Source organism: Empidonax traillii, unplaced genomic scaffold, assembly GCF_003031625.1.
Source record: "Empidonax traillii isolate 1590-97213 ecotype Southwest subspecies unplaced genomic scaffold, ASM303162v1 scaffold472:size658359, whole genome shotgun sequence".
Lineage (NCBI taxonomy): Eukaryota > Metazoa > Chordata > Aves > Passeriformes > Tyrannidae > Empidonax > Empidonax traillii.
The window spans coordinates 523704-540468 of NW_020955665.1; the positions used below are offsets into that span (position 1 = coordinate 523704).

At 39.9% G+C, this 16765-nt stretch overlaps 1 protein-coding gene across 5 annotated transcripts in view; it reads right to left on the reverse strand.

Annotated features, from left to right (window-relative positions):
• Positions 1 to 16765, reverse strand: part of ADAMTS18 (ADAM metallopeptidase with thrombospondin type 1 motif 18) — a 76482-nt gene that overhangs the window by 44449 nt on the left and 15268 nt on the right. For 2 of the 5 annotated variants that reach the window (XM_027895837.1, XM_027895838.1), the window contains exons 4-6: positions 4986 to 5253; positions 1147 to 1346; positions 383 to 466 (exon numbers count right to left, since the gene is read on the reverse strand). In XM_027895837.1, coding sequence (XP_027751638.1) covers positions 383 to 466; positions 1147 to 1346; positions 4986 to 5253 — 552 coding nt within the window. Of the gene's footprint in view, positions 1 to 382; positions 467 to 1146; positions 1347 to 1709; positions 1854 to 2896; positions 3033 to 4981; positions 5254 to 16765 lie in introns of those variants that run through there. The other 3 variants (XM_027895839.1, XM_027895840.1, XM_027895841.1) reach the window with 3 other exon arrangements.

Here is a 16765-nt window from a genome sequence, read left to right on the forward strand (position 1 = left end):
ATTAGATTTCTCATTCCAGCAACTTCTGATCATCACACCCTGGAAATCCCAGTTCAAAATCTTTCTATTTATTTAAATATGTATTAGGTAGATTTCTCATTCCAGACATTTCTCTTCAAGAAAACTCTGTAAATTGTTAAGTTTTGTCTTACTGGAAGCATTTCAACGTTTCTAAAGAACACTTATATGAAATGAAGGAATTTAGTATCAAAACCCAAGAAGTAGTGAAATGCAGAAAGTGTCATTTTGAAGGTTTTTTGATTTTAATCTGTTCTCATGCTCTATGTTTTAAGAAACCTTGTACATAACATGGGAATACCCAGTGCTCCCAGTGAACAGGGGCAAATAAAGTAGCTAAGATGAAAATTCCAACACAACTTACAGGCTCTTGTTCCAAAAGAAGCAGGCTTACAACAATAATGTTTATATCACTTCCAATTGTTCCATCTTTAAACAGACTCGAGACCTGCAACGATTATTGAAGAGGAAATATCACCTACATGTATAATACTTTTTAATAGATTAAACATATGTACTGAGTTACTGCTTTGGCCTTGAATTTTCAATACAAATTAATGGAGTTATATACCTTGTAGGATTAATCCAAAAGAGCTTAAGTCAGAAGAATTATGCCCCAACCCACAACACTTATTGAAAAACTTGAAAACCTTCTATTGACTTCTATGGGCTTTGCTCTGTCCTTGGGTCTCCTGGATCAGATGTAATCAAGGTCAAAGTTCAAGCTCAAGTTTTGTAGTACAAAAGTAAAGAGCAAAACCAAACAGGAAAATATATTTCTAGTTATATCAATTTTATGCAAATAAATTTGTGCTCTCTCAAATAAATGTTTGGTTCAAGGAGACACATCAGATAAAACAGACTCATAATGGTAAATGAAATGAAAGTTTCAGTATCAGAGTATCTGCCTTTTCTGGACTACACAGGATTTAAAATTTTAAACATGTTCCAATTTTTTTACTCTACAGTACTGTTGACAAAGCTGCGATAATCTAAAAATCTATTTATAAAGGCCTTTTTTTACATAAGTAATACATCAGATAAGGCTGCTCTTTTTGGTTCCACTACTTGTCCAATGAAAGGACCTGCTCTGCAGAGGAAACCCACTTCAGCTACACCACAGCTTACCATGTTCATGACCGTTAAGATGTACGTTGTTACATTTTCCTTGCCATGTTTCTCCAGCATTTTTTTATCCGCCACAACAAGGGTTTCAACATTTAGACTCCCGTTTTTCTGAATTTTAGCAGATGATCTCTTGAACCTCGCGGAAGTCCCGTACTCATCGGAGCGAATGTACGTCTCTGCTGTGGGTGGCTTGGGTGCATCTAAAAGGAAATGGAACTGTTTTGGGAAGGGTTCAGATCACCCATGAACTGTTTCATCAGAAAACGAAGTATCACAGGTTTAGAGCCTCAGATTATTTTTACAGCATGTGATTTAATACTTCTGGCTAAGTTCTTCTGTATTTATTAAAAAAGACCCGATCCATTCCTGAGGGAAGGATGGCTACAGGGCGAGAAGGAAATGGGAGAACCACATTTGTATGCAATAAGCAGTTTGAAATAAGGAATTAATCTAATAAAATGGTAGCATCTGTGCAAAAAAATACAACAGAATTTTTAACAGAGTATATACATTTTTCTTGTCCTTTCGATAACTTCCTGAGGTGTTTGGCATGTGCTACTTACACAGCAGTTGGCAAAAAAGTCCTTTCCAGAACAGATGTCCACGGTCAGAACAGAAAGCAGATACACACCACAAGTAAGATTCCTGCCAGCCTGTTATTGTGACTGACATCAGCCTTCTATGCGAGTCTGCCACTGAGATTATTCCTGCTGGGAATATATTTATTTAATACAGGGAAATGTCAGGCAGCAGCAAGGAGGGCTTGACAACAGCCAATATCCCATTGCCAGGGTGCACTTTTTCCCTCTGGATGGTATTGCATGGCCAATGGCACAGTTAGAGAATGGTCTCAACTCCATTTACTCAGAGGGCCAGAAAATGGGAAAAGAAATCTGTGTCCCAAGTCCTGCAGTGCCCCTGCTATCCACAGCTTCTGCTGCATAAACCTACACTACCTCTGCATCAAAAAAAATAGCTCAAAGGCCACTTCAACTTACTCTTTGGATAGCAATAAGGGTTTTTTGGCAGAGAATGTAACATGACACAAGTGAGGGAGCCTCAGGTAATGAAAAAAAATCCTGTCTGTGCCCCACAAGAAAGTTATTCCAAAGACAGAACTAAAACAGGCATTACTTCCTTCCATGCCAAACCAGGAAATCAAGGATGCCACAGAATGCACAAATGTGGTCTGCCTTTAAGAACTCAGTCACTCTGAAGTACATTTAACATTGCAAAGGACTGTGCTAATAAGATTTTGAAATGTATCACTCATTTTAAACAATTGTCCTTTACAAGCTCAAAGAACTTTTCCCTTCTGGAAGCACATCAAGACACAAGGAGAATCCTCACCTGAGAGAGAAGAGCTCAGTTCAAGTCACAACAGTGTCCAAGTACTATTTTGAAGGCAATACAGCTACAAGGCTTTGGACACAAATATCCATGAGCAGTGAAGTTTTGCTCTTGAATTAACTGCACCACTACTAATAAAACATAAGCAGCAGCAATGCTTCATGCATGATTTACTAACTACAGTCCAGCTAATTCTCATGATCTAAAAACAGTTAGGTTGTGAAGAAGAGTTTGGAAGGTGAGTAACTGGTTTGTCTAATGTTTACAAACTGCCAGCACATGAAATTTTTAAAGATGGTGAGTGGGACAAGCTATTTTCACGACACCAAAAGCGGCAATGTGCTCTTCCTCCTTACTGTTCAACAAGTTTGATTTCATTCTTAGGTTAGGATAAATTAACCTTGACTAGGCAGGGTTAATAGCAGAGGACTGCCTTCTGTCAGACTGAATTCTCCATCCCTCTGTTCATTTGAGCTGAAATTTTCTACTCCAGGTGACTAGAGTGGATTTTGCTGAAAATTTCAAACTGATATGACTCCAGATCTCAGAAGAAGACCAGGAAAAACAACGTAAAAACCTAAAACCATCCAAAAAAAAAAAAAAAAAGTAAGAAAAAGAAAGAAAAAGAAAAAAACCCTATATTTTACCCCTACTAAATAACAATGACGTGATTTTACTTGTAGCACTGCATTCATTCAGTGAACAGGAGGTCAATTTGTTTTACAGATTAATCAAGACTGGATCTGGAAGTAGGCTGTTTTGTTCAGAACTCCTTCCCTTCTCTCAGAAGGTTATAGGTATGCACTGCATGGAGTTAAAGACCACAGGATGTGAAAAGAGTTTTGTGGGTAATTAAATGCCATTTTCCTCAATGAGATCTTTACAGTGTATCTGACACAGAGTTCCTATGATGGGTAAATCACTGACACTAATCACAGTTGGATGCTAATTGCACGTTCTTCATTTAACATAAACCCAGCTTGAATATGCAGCAAAGAACTCATAGCTGTAACTGAAATTACTGAATATACAGATATACACACAGAATAATAGAATTACAAAAGCATGTATTTGATAAATATTTTAAAGAAAAACCCAGTTTCTTGATTTGGTACCCAGAAACATTGATTATTTCTGACCTCTGCAGTGCCTGTGAGTCCCATTTGTGAGACAGGAGTAATATAATAATATCTTATTACATGTCAGGAGGTCACGAAAATACAGTGTTCCAAATGCTCTCATTTATTATAGGAATAAGCACCGTGTAAAAGCTCAAGAGAACAAGAATAATCCTGAATTTGGACAAGCAGACATGGAAGAAACAGTAAATAAGGCACAAGACCACGGAGGACAATGCAAATAAAACAAAACAGTACAAAGCAGAGGAGCTAATTTAGCACCATCACCCCCTGCTCTGCAGCAGGGAAACCAGACAGGAGGGAAAGGGAGGATGGAATGAGGCAGTTTTGGACGGCATTAGAATGCAAATGTTTACAGGTTGACTCACAGGCTTGTGCATCTGGCGCTTGAGGTTTGGCTTTCAAACCTGGGGGGAAGGATTTCGGAATCTTTAACAAACCCTTTGTTTTCAGGCCTCATATAGGGCTCAGTCTCAGCCAGACACCTTTTCCACTAACTCCTTGCTCATTCCTTCCCTTCTATTTATTTTCTCTGTCTTCCTTACACACCTTTGGAAAAGGAAGCTGTTCATTTTCTCAGAACTCAAGTAGGAAGTTGGAAGAATATAACTGGACTGAGACACTGTTTTCAACACTGTTTGCAGTCCAGGAGACCCTCATTAAAAATCTCAGCTCCGAAGCTGATCAGCTTTCAAAAGGCATCAACTGAATGCTGAAAGTACAGATATAGGGACCAAGGGGGTTCTAAAATGTTCTGCAATTTGAGGGCCTGAGGAAAGACTTAGAATAGATCTTGGCAGGATAATATCTTTCAATGTATTTTTTAAGACGTGGCTCCAAAATCTTATTTAAACAATTTACATGGGAGGGTTTTTTTGAAGATCTTAGTTGCTGAAAATTTCATTATCGAATGGTGAGTTCTGAAAGACTTAATCTCTATCTCCTCAGAAATCAATGATTTCGAAGACTTTCTCTTCATTTGCAAGCCTAATTAGTTTTTTATCCCCAAACTAACAGAGAGCAGTTCAGGGACTTGGCCTCCATCACTGTGCAGAACTGCTTACTGAAAACTATGTCAACGTAAAAAAAAATCAACCAAGGGACACTTAAATCTTGGTAAAGCACAAGGAAACTAAACAGTGATTCTGACGGCTTAATAAAACAGATGATTCTGTGAATCTCAAGGAAAACTCAATTTCTCATATGTCTTTTACTTTGGAAATATACAACTTAAAATTATTACATCCTCATGCCAAGGGGATGCGAAGAGAGGAGAAGCACACCTCAGGATCAGCACACAGCCTGTAACAGCCACTATCTCAAAAGAGGAGAGAAAGTTTCCTTACATACATTTCTTGCGACGTCCACAAAAATGCTGCTTTTGAAACCTTCCATGGTGGTAACCATTCTTGTGGGAAGTGTGCATTCTGTCACGGCCAAAAGGGAAGGATTTGGGATGGGACTCTACTGTGTACCGGTGCACCTTCTCTTCTGCAGTTCGTTTGTAGAGCACGTGAGGATGGTGTCCAGCGGGGGATGTGTAGTTGTGCTCCCGTGCCAGCTGCTGAGGTAATGGGGAGATAAGGAACTCGATCTTCCGTGTCCTTATCAAACCTGACTAAAAAAAAGCAACACCACCACGAGTTAGAGACGGGACTGTCAAGGCTCACAGCTGGAAAACGCTAACTCCTGCAGCGATCTCCCTGCAGAGCCCAGACGGGTTGCAATGTGCGCCTCTAAATTAGATTTACTCAAGTGATGAGCTGGACAGTCTTCCCAATTAAAGCATGCATCGTTGCACTTCAGAGACGACCAGGCCTCACATCTGGTAACACACAGAACAGGAATGTTGGGGGACTGGCAGCACAGCACCCTCACACAGTACCAGGGATAATGTCATATGCAATATTGACCCATTCTTCACAGTACAGATTTCTCTGTATGTGTGTTTGTGTACAGGATACAGTCTCACATAAAAAGGAAATGCTTTTGTAAGATGCAACTTCCCATAAAAGCATAGATTAGTAAAACAAAATATATGAATTAAGATTCAAGGGGTTTTCAGAACAAGGTATTACCAAAAGGGAATCCCAGACCTCAGGTCGCTATAAGTAGAAATGTACATTACAAGACAGCAGCAAAAGCTGAAGCATCTGAACACTTTTGCACCATCATTTAGTAATCAACTCCCTGCAATTTAATCATAATAAACACAGTTTAAAATTTATACCCTCCTACAAGAGAAAGCTAATCAGCGAAAGCAAGTATCTAATTGTTTGCCTTCTTGGATCCCTGAAAGGCAGAAGTAAGTATGGGAAAACTACGCTCTAGTTTTCACATAGTATCTGTGCATAAAACTGCACATGTGATGAAGTGTTTCCAGGATCAGGGCCAGGGAAATGTGGGTGGCACTGAGGAAGTATTTCCATGCAGCTCATTAATCAGTTATGATTTTATTTCATTTCTTGGTTTTGTAAAACATATTGTAATAAACACTCCTTTTTACCAAGTCAAAAACCAAGGAGAAGTTTCATCAGGTAATTCTACTACATTACATACGTAATACTAGATACAGACTTTTGGTTTGGATCAGTGAGGCTCTACCATGTGCCAACATCCTCCTGCCAAAATTGACATCCCATGAGGACTACATATCTCTTATGCTCCAGAAAAATATGTGCAGACAAACAAATGTCAATTGCAAACCATCTTACTCGACATCAAGTCCTCCCAGACCACAATTCCACCTCCTTCCCCCAAAAAATCTTCTTTGAAAATGCAGATAAGAGACATGTATCACCTATTCCCTTCTGAAATGGATGCTCTTCTTTAGCCTAACATCCTAGGACCAGAATGGGTATCAGAAGGAAAGCAGTTGGAATGTCTAACATAAGCACTGTATTTTTTAAGGATCTGTGGAATTTTCTGCACTTTAAGAAATTGTTTCCCATGAGGAAAACTTAACAGAAAATAGAAAGTTACACGTGAAATCTTCACAGCTTTAACTGTTTACTAAGCTAATGCTGACACTGATTTTAACTCAATTCCAGCTGGAGAGATTTATCAGAGATCTACAGGTCCTCAACAGTCTACAGTCATCTACTGTGCTCTTTTCATGGAAATTCACTTCTGTTGTTCCAAATCAAAGGCAACTTCGCAGTACTCCCCCAAATAAGCACCTTTCACATGGGCCTAATAACAGTGCTCATAAAATCATACTGTGATTTAATTTTTATAATAGAAGAGATCTCACATTATGAACTGAGAGGGTCTAATTGCCCTCTGAATAATAATAACCAAACAAACAGAAAAGATATTCTGATTAACAATTTGTCCCCTCTCCTTTGTTCAACATGAATTCATAATTACCCATCTCAGCCTGTATCTACTTAACATTCTAAATGAAGGTTAAAATTGCCTCCATCAATAACAGACAGGATTTAAATAATTGACTGGAATTTAACTTGCCTGCCCACTGCAATAAGTTGGCATATTTCAAATGTCAGATCACATTTGGTCATGACAAAGTACTTTCCTGTAGGGAAGAAGACTGATATTTTAATCCTTATGATGTGTGTCATCACACAATTTACCAGTGGTTCTGAGAGGCAATCTTTATCTACTAGAATGCACTGATAATTGGGCGCTGCTAAGTGGGGTTTTTTTTTCAGCTGGAAAACAGAAATGCAGTGAATCTGGTTTTTATTTCCCCATTTTAAAGGTTTCCACATCTGAAATTATTCCTGTAGGATTCATTTAATAAATGATTCAAACCATATGGAAAAAAAAAAAAAAAAAGGAGGGGGGGATTTCTCCATTTTCCTGTAAGAAACTGTCCCTGATGTACACCAAGTTTCAGCCTCAAACATCATTTCTATATTTAACATTATAAGGGTGGATTGAGAATTCAGGGTGGGGGGGTAAGAAGCAACTGCATTCTGGGCCCTGCATGTGTCTTGCTGCACCTTTACAGAGGCTGTAGATGACTAAGTGCCTTACAAATGTAGTCACTTTTTTCCCAGCAGAAATGACCCTAGATCTCCACTATGACTTCTTCCCTTTGGGTTTTACATCAGACTCATCCACCAAATTGAAAAATGCTGTGCGAATGAAAGATACCTTCTTTTTGATAACATCCAGTTTTATGAAGTTGTCAAGAAGAAAGGGGAAGTGCCATGGAACAGTCTGGACACTCATTCAATCACAGACCATTTTCCACTTCTTCTAGGTATGGGAAGGGATGGTTTCAAGGATTCATATTGAAATAATCGCTTTGGGAATTCCAAAGTAATGCTGAGAATGCTGATCTGGCTTCAGACAGAGCTGCAGACCTCTGGAGCACTGCAAAGGGGGCAATGGGGCAACAACTGCCAGGTACTTTCTTGCAGGTTCTTGAATTTTAGTGTTAGGTAAAGCAAAGTGACCCATGGCTATGGTTGTGCTGGCTGGAAAACATGCCAGCTGGGAAATGCCACAGCACCGAGGCAGGAGACCAGCCCAGAGCCCTCTTCTCTGACTTTACACTGCCAAGGAATTCCAGTTTCTTGAAGGCCAGATTTTGGCCTCCTTTGTACTCCTGGGTGTTCTGGGAATTTTTTCTACAAACACACGAAACATCTCCATAATTGTTAGATGCAATATATTTATCCAGCTCAAATACTTCAGTAGTTGAACAAATACTGTCAAAGCCGTCATGGAAAATTATGCATTGGGTTTGCCATTGTCAGCACAGCTCTCAGGACACGTGATTTTCCTCGAGTCAAGGATGTCTTTCCATTAACCTTGATGGGCTCAGGACACAATGAGGACAAGGTCACATAGGTCAAACCCCCATTTTTATTTCAGATTTTCTGCAGTTATAACACCATGAGAGGAAGCAGGATGACAAAATCTAACATTCTTCTAAGTCTAGACAACACAGCATGAAAAAGGCCAGGGACTCCTGTCTATTCCTTCTGTCTCCCACTGTGGCTATCACTAATAATAGAAATAATTGTGAGAATATGGTGGGAAGGAACACCCAAGAGATTGCTCAGTTGGAATTCGCTGTTCCCTTGTTTTTCCCTCACAACACATATTTGCTGTCCTTCTGCAAGGGATATTCCATGCCACTGGAAAGAAAATGGAAAGACACGCGTTGACCTGTGTGGTCAGCAAATAATTTTGAATCAACGAATTAGAGGGACTTGGTAGTTTGTTTGCAGAAAAGTTGAGAAGAGATAAAATGGCAACATTTCTCCCACTTCTTATTTGTTATAAAACGTTTGCTCAGCTGTCATTTAAAAGGAATTTTCAGATCCAATGTATCTCTGCGAAATTCCTCAGTATCCGAGTGTTATCACCAAGGTACAGCACTTGTTCTGTTTTCTTGGTGTGTCACAAAAGGAAAAAGAATCTCAGAATTAAATTTGGACAAGGGAAATGACGGCATGGTGTCTGCAGCAAGATTTTTTTAACTGAAGATAGATTATAAGTTGAAAAATAAGAAGAATTTTTTTTTAAGCCACTGAAAACGTTGATCTTAGCTATACAAAACCAGGTAGATATTCCACTAATTTTCAACCCAACAATTTTGAGAGTCACACCCAACACTTTTGAGAGTCACACACTAACATATCTGTTCCCAACAGGTCTCACTGGCCTCTTACTGGAACAGCACAGAGGCTGCTCCCATTTGCTCCCCCTGTGTTCTTAAACTCCGAGTGAAGACTTTGGCTGCTTTTCCAGCCTGTAAACCTAATTCAGTTGGAGGATTCAGCATCTCCAAAAAAACAGACCCTCCATAAAAACTAGAGCAGTGACAGGGAGTGAAAGACTTTCAGAACTTCCATTTCTCACCCATAATTTAAGAAAGCTGAGTGCTGAGATATCAGACAAATCCTTGCTCTACACGAGCCTCATGGATGTGGGTTCTCTGTCTGCAAACAAGGCATTTTCACTGCATGCTAATTAAATCAAAGGCAACAGCTTTATGCATATTAAACCTAGAGGAGTTTCACAAACCAAACGCAAATAATGAGGTAAGAAGCACAATGAAATGAAACTGAGACTTAAAACAGATGAATAATTGAACTGCAATGTCTCTGCTAAACATAACCATTGATGTAAAGTTAATTACAGTTTGTACAAGAACAAGAGTATCTCAGCTAAACAAAGTGCTAAAAAATATGCATGTCTTTTTCTAAGGAATACTACTTATATCTGAAATGCCTTATTAGATGTTATGAGCATATACATAAAATTAGGNCCACACCAAACCACTGAGTCAAACACATCCTAACAAGAGTTACAGAATGTACAGAGACAAAAAGTACAGTTTTTAGTTCTACTTATATAAAAATTTAAATTAAGAACTTCCCTGAAATACAAGGAACAAGGAGAACAGATGACCTAAGAACTACGGCTGCTTGCTGTTTAGGATCATCCGAGGTCAAAGATTCCTAGAAATCTAGTATCCACATCACAGTGCTGGGACCATCTCATCTTACAGCATACTGGAGTCTTTCCTCTTTCACTTCGCAGTGAAAACTCATGAAATTATCTTGTCTGCAGATCATTTTAATCAAACTCTTATTTCCTGCCCTGATGCTCAGCTAAATCTCTGTCGCTTTGGCACCCCAGAGGAAACACAAAAGACCCATCTCTGCCCACAAAGGAGGAGTGACTGTCTTAGCTCAGGTGTCCCACCCCGTGTGGAGGGGGCAGTCCCTGTGCATTCACCAGCAGCCTGAGACAAAATCCCGCTGGGATAGCAGGAAAAGTGCCAGCTGTTCAAGACAGGTTTTGGGTCAAGCCTAGAAAATGTGGTAAATACATCATTTTCTCACACATGCCGAGGAATCCCAGGAAGAATAAAGTCCTGTTAAGTCTGTGGACATTCATCATATGAATTCCTCTTTCCCCCAGAGCAAGGATATTCAACCAGTGCTATCACACGAAGCTGTTCAAAGCAATCCTGCACCATGTAAGCAGTTTAAATAAATTATTGTTTCTTTAGAGAACGTGTAATGAAGTAGACTCACCTCTGGGGATGGGTTAAGTTGGTAGTCTGAAAAATATGTGAGACTATAACCTTACTACAGTCATAAGCAAAACTACTTCCAAGAATTATAGCCAGCAGTATCGTACAGCCTGACCTGGAACTGCAGATACCCGATAGCACTGACTGACTCTTTGAGAGATGGCTTAACTGAGCCCCTCTCGAGTCAGGGTCAGAATGTCAATGCTCTGGAAAATATAATCAAAATGAGCAAATTAAGATGTGAAATTAGGTAGGAAAAAAAAAAATGACAAGCAGCGTATCTGGAAAGCAGAAAGAAGGAGCTGAATTGCAGAAAAGTGTTGCTGAGGTGAAAGATATTTTTACCCTCGGGAAGCATCAGGAGCAAACAGCCAAGCCAATGGCAGTAAATCACAGTAATTAACCAAGTTCGTTCCCTCTCCACTCTGACCCTCAGCCCCTTTGCTGGGAGTGGCTGCAGAGGCGACAGCAGCAGCTACAGGGCTGAGCTGGATTTTGCCTCCACACAGTTTCTGTCCCCCTTCAGAAGGGCAATCACACAGTTACCCACATTACTGAAGCACTGGGTTAGTCAAACAAGCTCCTGAAACACCGTGACAGGGACACAATCCATGATCCACCAACCAAAAGTGAAAAGCCTGGACCCTAAATCCATACACAGATTGTTAAATTAATGGCAGACTTTTTACAGAGTGTTAAGCACCCAGGAGCTCCCATTGAGCTGAACATTGTCTCTGCAAGCATTTCCAGAGTGCTTTTATACCACTTTGGGAAAGAAAATGTTCTGGGAAACTGGTGAGAATGGACTCTCATGAGGGTTCCAATAATACACATGTATTATTGAAGTCAGGAATCCCACGAGTAAAACTCGGAGCATGTTCATTTTTGATCCCATCCCAAACCAGGCAGCACAAAGGCATGCAGGCACACTAAAGGAAAGAGAGAATTTAAGTTAACTAAACTTTTCCCTAGCTTTTACGTTTGCCAAAATAACGCGCCCATCCTTCAGAAAAGTATCCAGTCTGTAAATGGGCAGTCCCTGACAACTACCCTGGAGTCAGGGAAGTACAGAAGTGATGTTTTATTGGACTGGGTCCCTGGCTGATGAGAATAACCTCAGCAGACCTTTACTGATTTTCACCAGATTGGAATACCTGGCTCTGTACCACAGCAAATGTTTAGGTTAAGTTAATGGCCTTTACACACACTAAAATATTTTTATCATGAAAGAAGCATTAGAATCATTGGCTGCCCATTCTGACTTGAGAATTGTCAGCAGATGACATTTTTCTTTAGAATCTGACTCACAAAAATAACTCAATTATTCTGTATTCTAACATAATATAGATTTCTTACAAATGTAAAATGTTACGAGTTCTTAACAATATAGCATTTTATTATTACCTGAGGATCTGACAGAAGGAGAGTACAATGTTTAAATTGCCAGGCTGAGTTAGTCATGAAAGACCACTCTGTTTGGTTGCTCAAAAGCAATGCTGCGCAGAACATTCAGCAATTATTAAAACAAGGTAACAAAACTGCATGTCTTTAATTATTCCTATATGAACAAAGAGGGCGTTATCTCTGAATAGTGCCTTTGTATTTCTGCAGTTGACTGAACTTGTTTCAAACATCTTTATGCAACCCCCTGTCAGCATATGGCAAATAAGGAAATATTCTTATTTGTTCCTCCACTTAAAGCAATTGGACCAGTCACATTGGTATTTAAATGTATTAAATTGGTATTTATTGCAGGGTAATGAGATATTCTAGAACTAACACAAAGTTGATTGCTTTGCCACAGATTAAATACTTGCTTGTCAGTATGTGAGCTCCCTCATTTCTCATGTTTTGGGATTTTTGAAAAAAAAAAAAAAAAAAACAAAAAAACACCAACACAGAAGTGAGCACGATAAATGAACAGAAGAAAAATACTAATGTAAACTACAGCATTATGGCACTAACTATACACCAGTAATATTTAAGTGAAGTGCCAGAGGTTTACCAAGTTCCACTCAGGATCAGTTAATTTACAATTCCATCGGTAGTGCTCTTTGGCTTCCTATAAAGGTTTTGGAAGACAATTAGCTAAAACCAACAGCTCAAATTTGTCCTTGGTAGCTGTACAAGCACTTGGGCATGTCCTGTTTAAGCAAATCCCTGCAACTGTAAGATAAAATCTACATCTTTTATTAGTTATGACAGCTCTGAAATCCATCACAAAGCAAACAGGAAACAGAGGGATTATTTAATGAGTGCATTTATGCTTCACTTTTCCTAAAAAGAGGCAGCCCACTATTTGTCATGTGCTGTCTGACAGTTGATTAGTTACTTAGGATACATCAAGAACAACAGAAAAACTGATTTCAGAGGGTAGCTTGCTTAGTTCCCTGATCATCCATCCCACATAACTGGGTGCCCAGCTTCAGAAAATGCTCAAGGCAGGAGAGGAGGCTGACCTCTTGGAAATCTTCAAAACCATAGAAAATGCATCTCTCTCTCTGTCCTCTCATTTTGTGTAACAGCACAAACTAAAAGCACCATTTATGTCCCTCTTAAATATCTGAAATTTAACTTGCTCAGATTTTTATCAGATCTTGGGACAGGGCTTAAAGGATGAGGTGAAATGAAAATGTGCTGGCAAGGTTCTCCTCCCCCCTTGTGTACAGTCAATCGATTTTACGTGGCTGGAGTTCAGATGTACCAATATTCTGGGGAAAGTGCATACCTTCTTTATGAAGCTTCTGCTCCTAAAGTGGTGATAAAGGCAAACCCAATAACATTAAGGTATAGTGACACAGAAAATGAACAGCTTAAAAAAAAACCAACCAAAAACAAAGAACTGATGAGAGATAACTAAAATCAGTACTTGGAAATTCCTTTCCATAGGTACTTAGCATTAACAGATGCTTGCTTGAGTGTTTCTGATCAGGAACATTCCTCCCTATCAGACAGGCAACTCCAAACATTAAAAGTCATGAATCAGGCCTTGCAGGAAACAACACAATAAATTATGAGATTTTTTAAAAATAATGCTGAAGGGCTTCGGTGTTTTATTTTCTTTCTGATTTCTAGAACAATTTTCAACTGAGATTTTAAGAGGCTTTTTTACCCTTTATAATCATGTGCACTAGAATCAAACTTGAGTGGAGTTTTATTTTTTTTTAGTGAAAACAGCTTTTCCTGTGATGATGGGCCTTTGGCAGCTGGACTTTTCAGAACACTTCATGAGTGAGAGCAGCAGGCAAGCTTGAAATACCCCCTCTCCCTGACAAGACACCCCGCTGAGGTTGCAGGCAACAGAGAGACACACTTGCCCAAGCCCTGGGTCACCACCTGGGGCTACCTGATGGCAACCCCTTCGCTCTGTTCAGCAGTCGAGGCTGCAGAGTGACTTACACCAACTGCATCAAAGCCCCAAGCAAATGCCCTCCACGGTGGTGGTTCACCACCCACGCCCACTTTTCCCCAGTGAAGATCCTCCAGATACAAACTTCAGCCTGGCAGAGCTGATGCAAATGAATTTGAGGGGGCAGAAGATCTGAGCCTGTCTGACCTGGGATAATTTGCATTCAAACAAAATAAATCCAGCTCAATTCCCATAGCAATTTTGCTCTGCTATGAATAGCTCAGGCAGCTCCAATAACGAGGGGCTCGGGTTACATCTGATTGCCAGCTGTATTGCTTACTAAGAAGTTAGGTCAGTGGTTCCCAACCTTTTAATTTTCCTTGTTGGAGTATACATTGCTATGGATTAGTTACATGAGAGAGTGGTCACAAGGAACTCTGTAGGGAGCAAAGTATCAGCTTTGCTGATATTCCACATACACAGACATATACATATGTTGAAATATCTATGTGGGAAGGAGAAGGGGAGTGGAACAAAAGAGCTTAGGCCATTAAGGGAGTGGAAAACAAGAAGCAAAGATGGCCCAAGAGTGAGAATGTCAGGCTGGCGCCTGGGTTATCTGGATTAAACTCCCAGTTCTTCAGCATTTCAGCTCCTCTGCTCCTTATGTCTCGGTTTTATAGGCAGGATTTTGTAATCAACCCAGAAAATGCTCAAGAAAGACTTGTGAAGGTTCACATTTGACCCTGGCTGGGTGGTTCTGTTAAACTGCCTCCATGTGTCCCACTCTAAGCTACGACTCCAGCCTTCAGGATGTCCCTCAGCAGCTTGGCCCATGCTCCTGTTCTTTTGCTTTAACAGTCTCTTTGAAACAGGACAGCAGCCTAGGTGCCTCCAAATATCTTTTCCCCCCACCCAAGAAAAGGTAAATCAGTAAAACCTTGACTGCAATTCACATGATTAAATCCAAAATATAGGGCAGCAGCACCCCAGAGATCCACCAACTTTAAATAAGACCTCAACTTTAAACAAGACCTCACCGCTTGCTCAGTTTTCCACAACATTAAGAAAGCTGTACAATGGCAACTGCACATAACATTTCAACTGCCATACAAACATCCTTAGCATCCAGAGCTTGGTTTATAATGGACATTTGAATAAGGAGTTATTTACTAAGATAAATGCAGTACCTCACATCTCTGTTTCATGCCATGAAAAAGCCTCATTTTGTAAGCCCTGCCTACAGCCACAAAACCTGCCTTGCCCAGATTACACTGCCAAGTGTGCCACGGGTCCAGAAAGCTTTTTTTTTTTTTTTTTTTATCACCTTGTAGCCAAGTGCTACCAATCTGCACTGCTCAGTCTTCCTGCACTCATCTTTGTCCTGGTTTAAAGCTGCACACACTCACACTCCTCTCCCACAAATTAGCCCGTGCTTCTATTTTAAGGGGATGATGCCCAAAGGTGAGCATGGTATTAACTGCACTGCAGGAGAAATTGTGCTGAAGTTAAAAGCAGGAAGCCTGGATTTGTCCCAGAAGTAGAGAAATTTGTAATACTGTTATAAATGGAAGTTTGATCAGAAGTAATTTTGAGTACTATTTTTTAACTGTAGAAATCTCTGTAGAAATAACTGTGATGACATGCAGAAACTGCCACAAAGAGGTCCTGGTTTGGTATGAAATAAAACATCATGCCATGACTATTTTAAAATGGACACAGAAAAATATTACCTTAATATTGGTCCAGGTTTTCAGCATAAAGTGATCCATTCTTCAGCCTAAGGCACCCGTTTACTTCTCCTGACATCTTGTCTGCTGGCAAAGTCAGAGCCCAAAACACAAGCCTAAATCAGTATTTGGAGTGTTAACACAATGGTTTGCAGGTATTCAGATCCATGTTTGAATTGTGCCCACTGAGCAGGCCAGAAGAACTAGAGGGGTCACAGAAGGTGATACTGAAGACTGGTAATGGCAAAAATCAGCGTAAGCCTGTGAATTATGTGACTGTTTAGCAGGGATGAGTCCTAAGAAAGATGGTGTGGAAGCATTTATTTGTGTCTTCTCATTAAAGAAATCAGTTCCACCTTTGAGAATCAGAAGTGAAAACAGCGGACAAAGAAGGGGAAGACAGGACAGACACGTTCCCATCTCTACAGCCCCACAGGAACTGATCTAAGAAGGGAGGGCTGGATCCCTGTGTCAGCAAGCACACACTGTGAAGAGCATTTCTTCATGAAAGCATTTGTACAATAGTGTTTTTAGCACACTACCTTACATATCAGGCTCTCAAAATACAGTCTGTGGAGCATCAAAGCTCTAAGTAACCCTGTGATGTTCTCTGAGATCTCAGAAAACTGGAAAACTGAAGTGACAAAGGGAAGGTTGTGCCTGAAAGCAACTTCTTTTTCCATGAGATATTCTTTATATTAAATTAGTCTAAGATGTCTAGATATCAATTGCACAGATGTTGCCACTACAGGCCTTCTATTGAAATAAAGATGCAGTGAAGACAAGGGAGATATTTTGTTGACAGCTCAGCATGTTGCAAAGTTATAAAAGGACAGTAAAAAAAATAAATATATATCAGCAGAAGATTTAGGGGACAAAATTTCCTAAGCAGCCTGACCTTCTTTCTGCAATGAATCTACTGAACAGTAGGTTAAGCAAAGGTCAGGTTAAGCACAGGTTAAGAAAAAAAGCTCCAAGGGGTAATATGTGCTGTCAGGGTCACCAAGGCTCTGGGACATCAGGGAAGTGT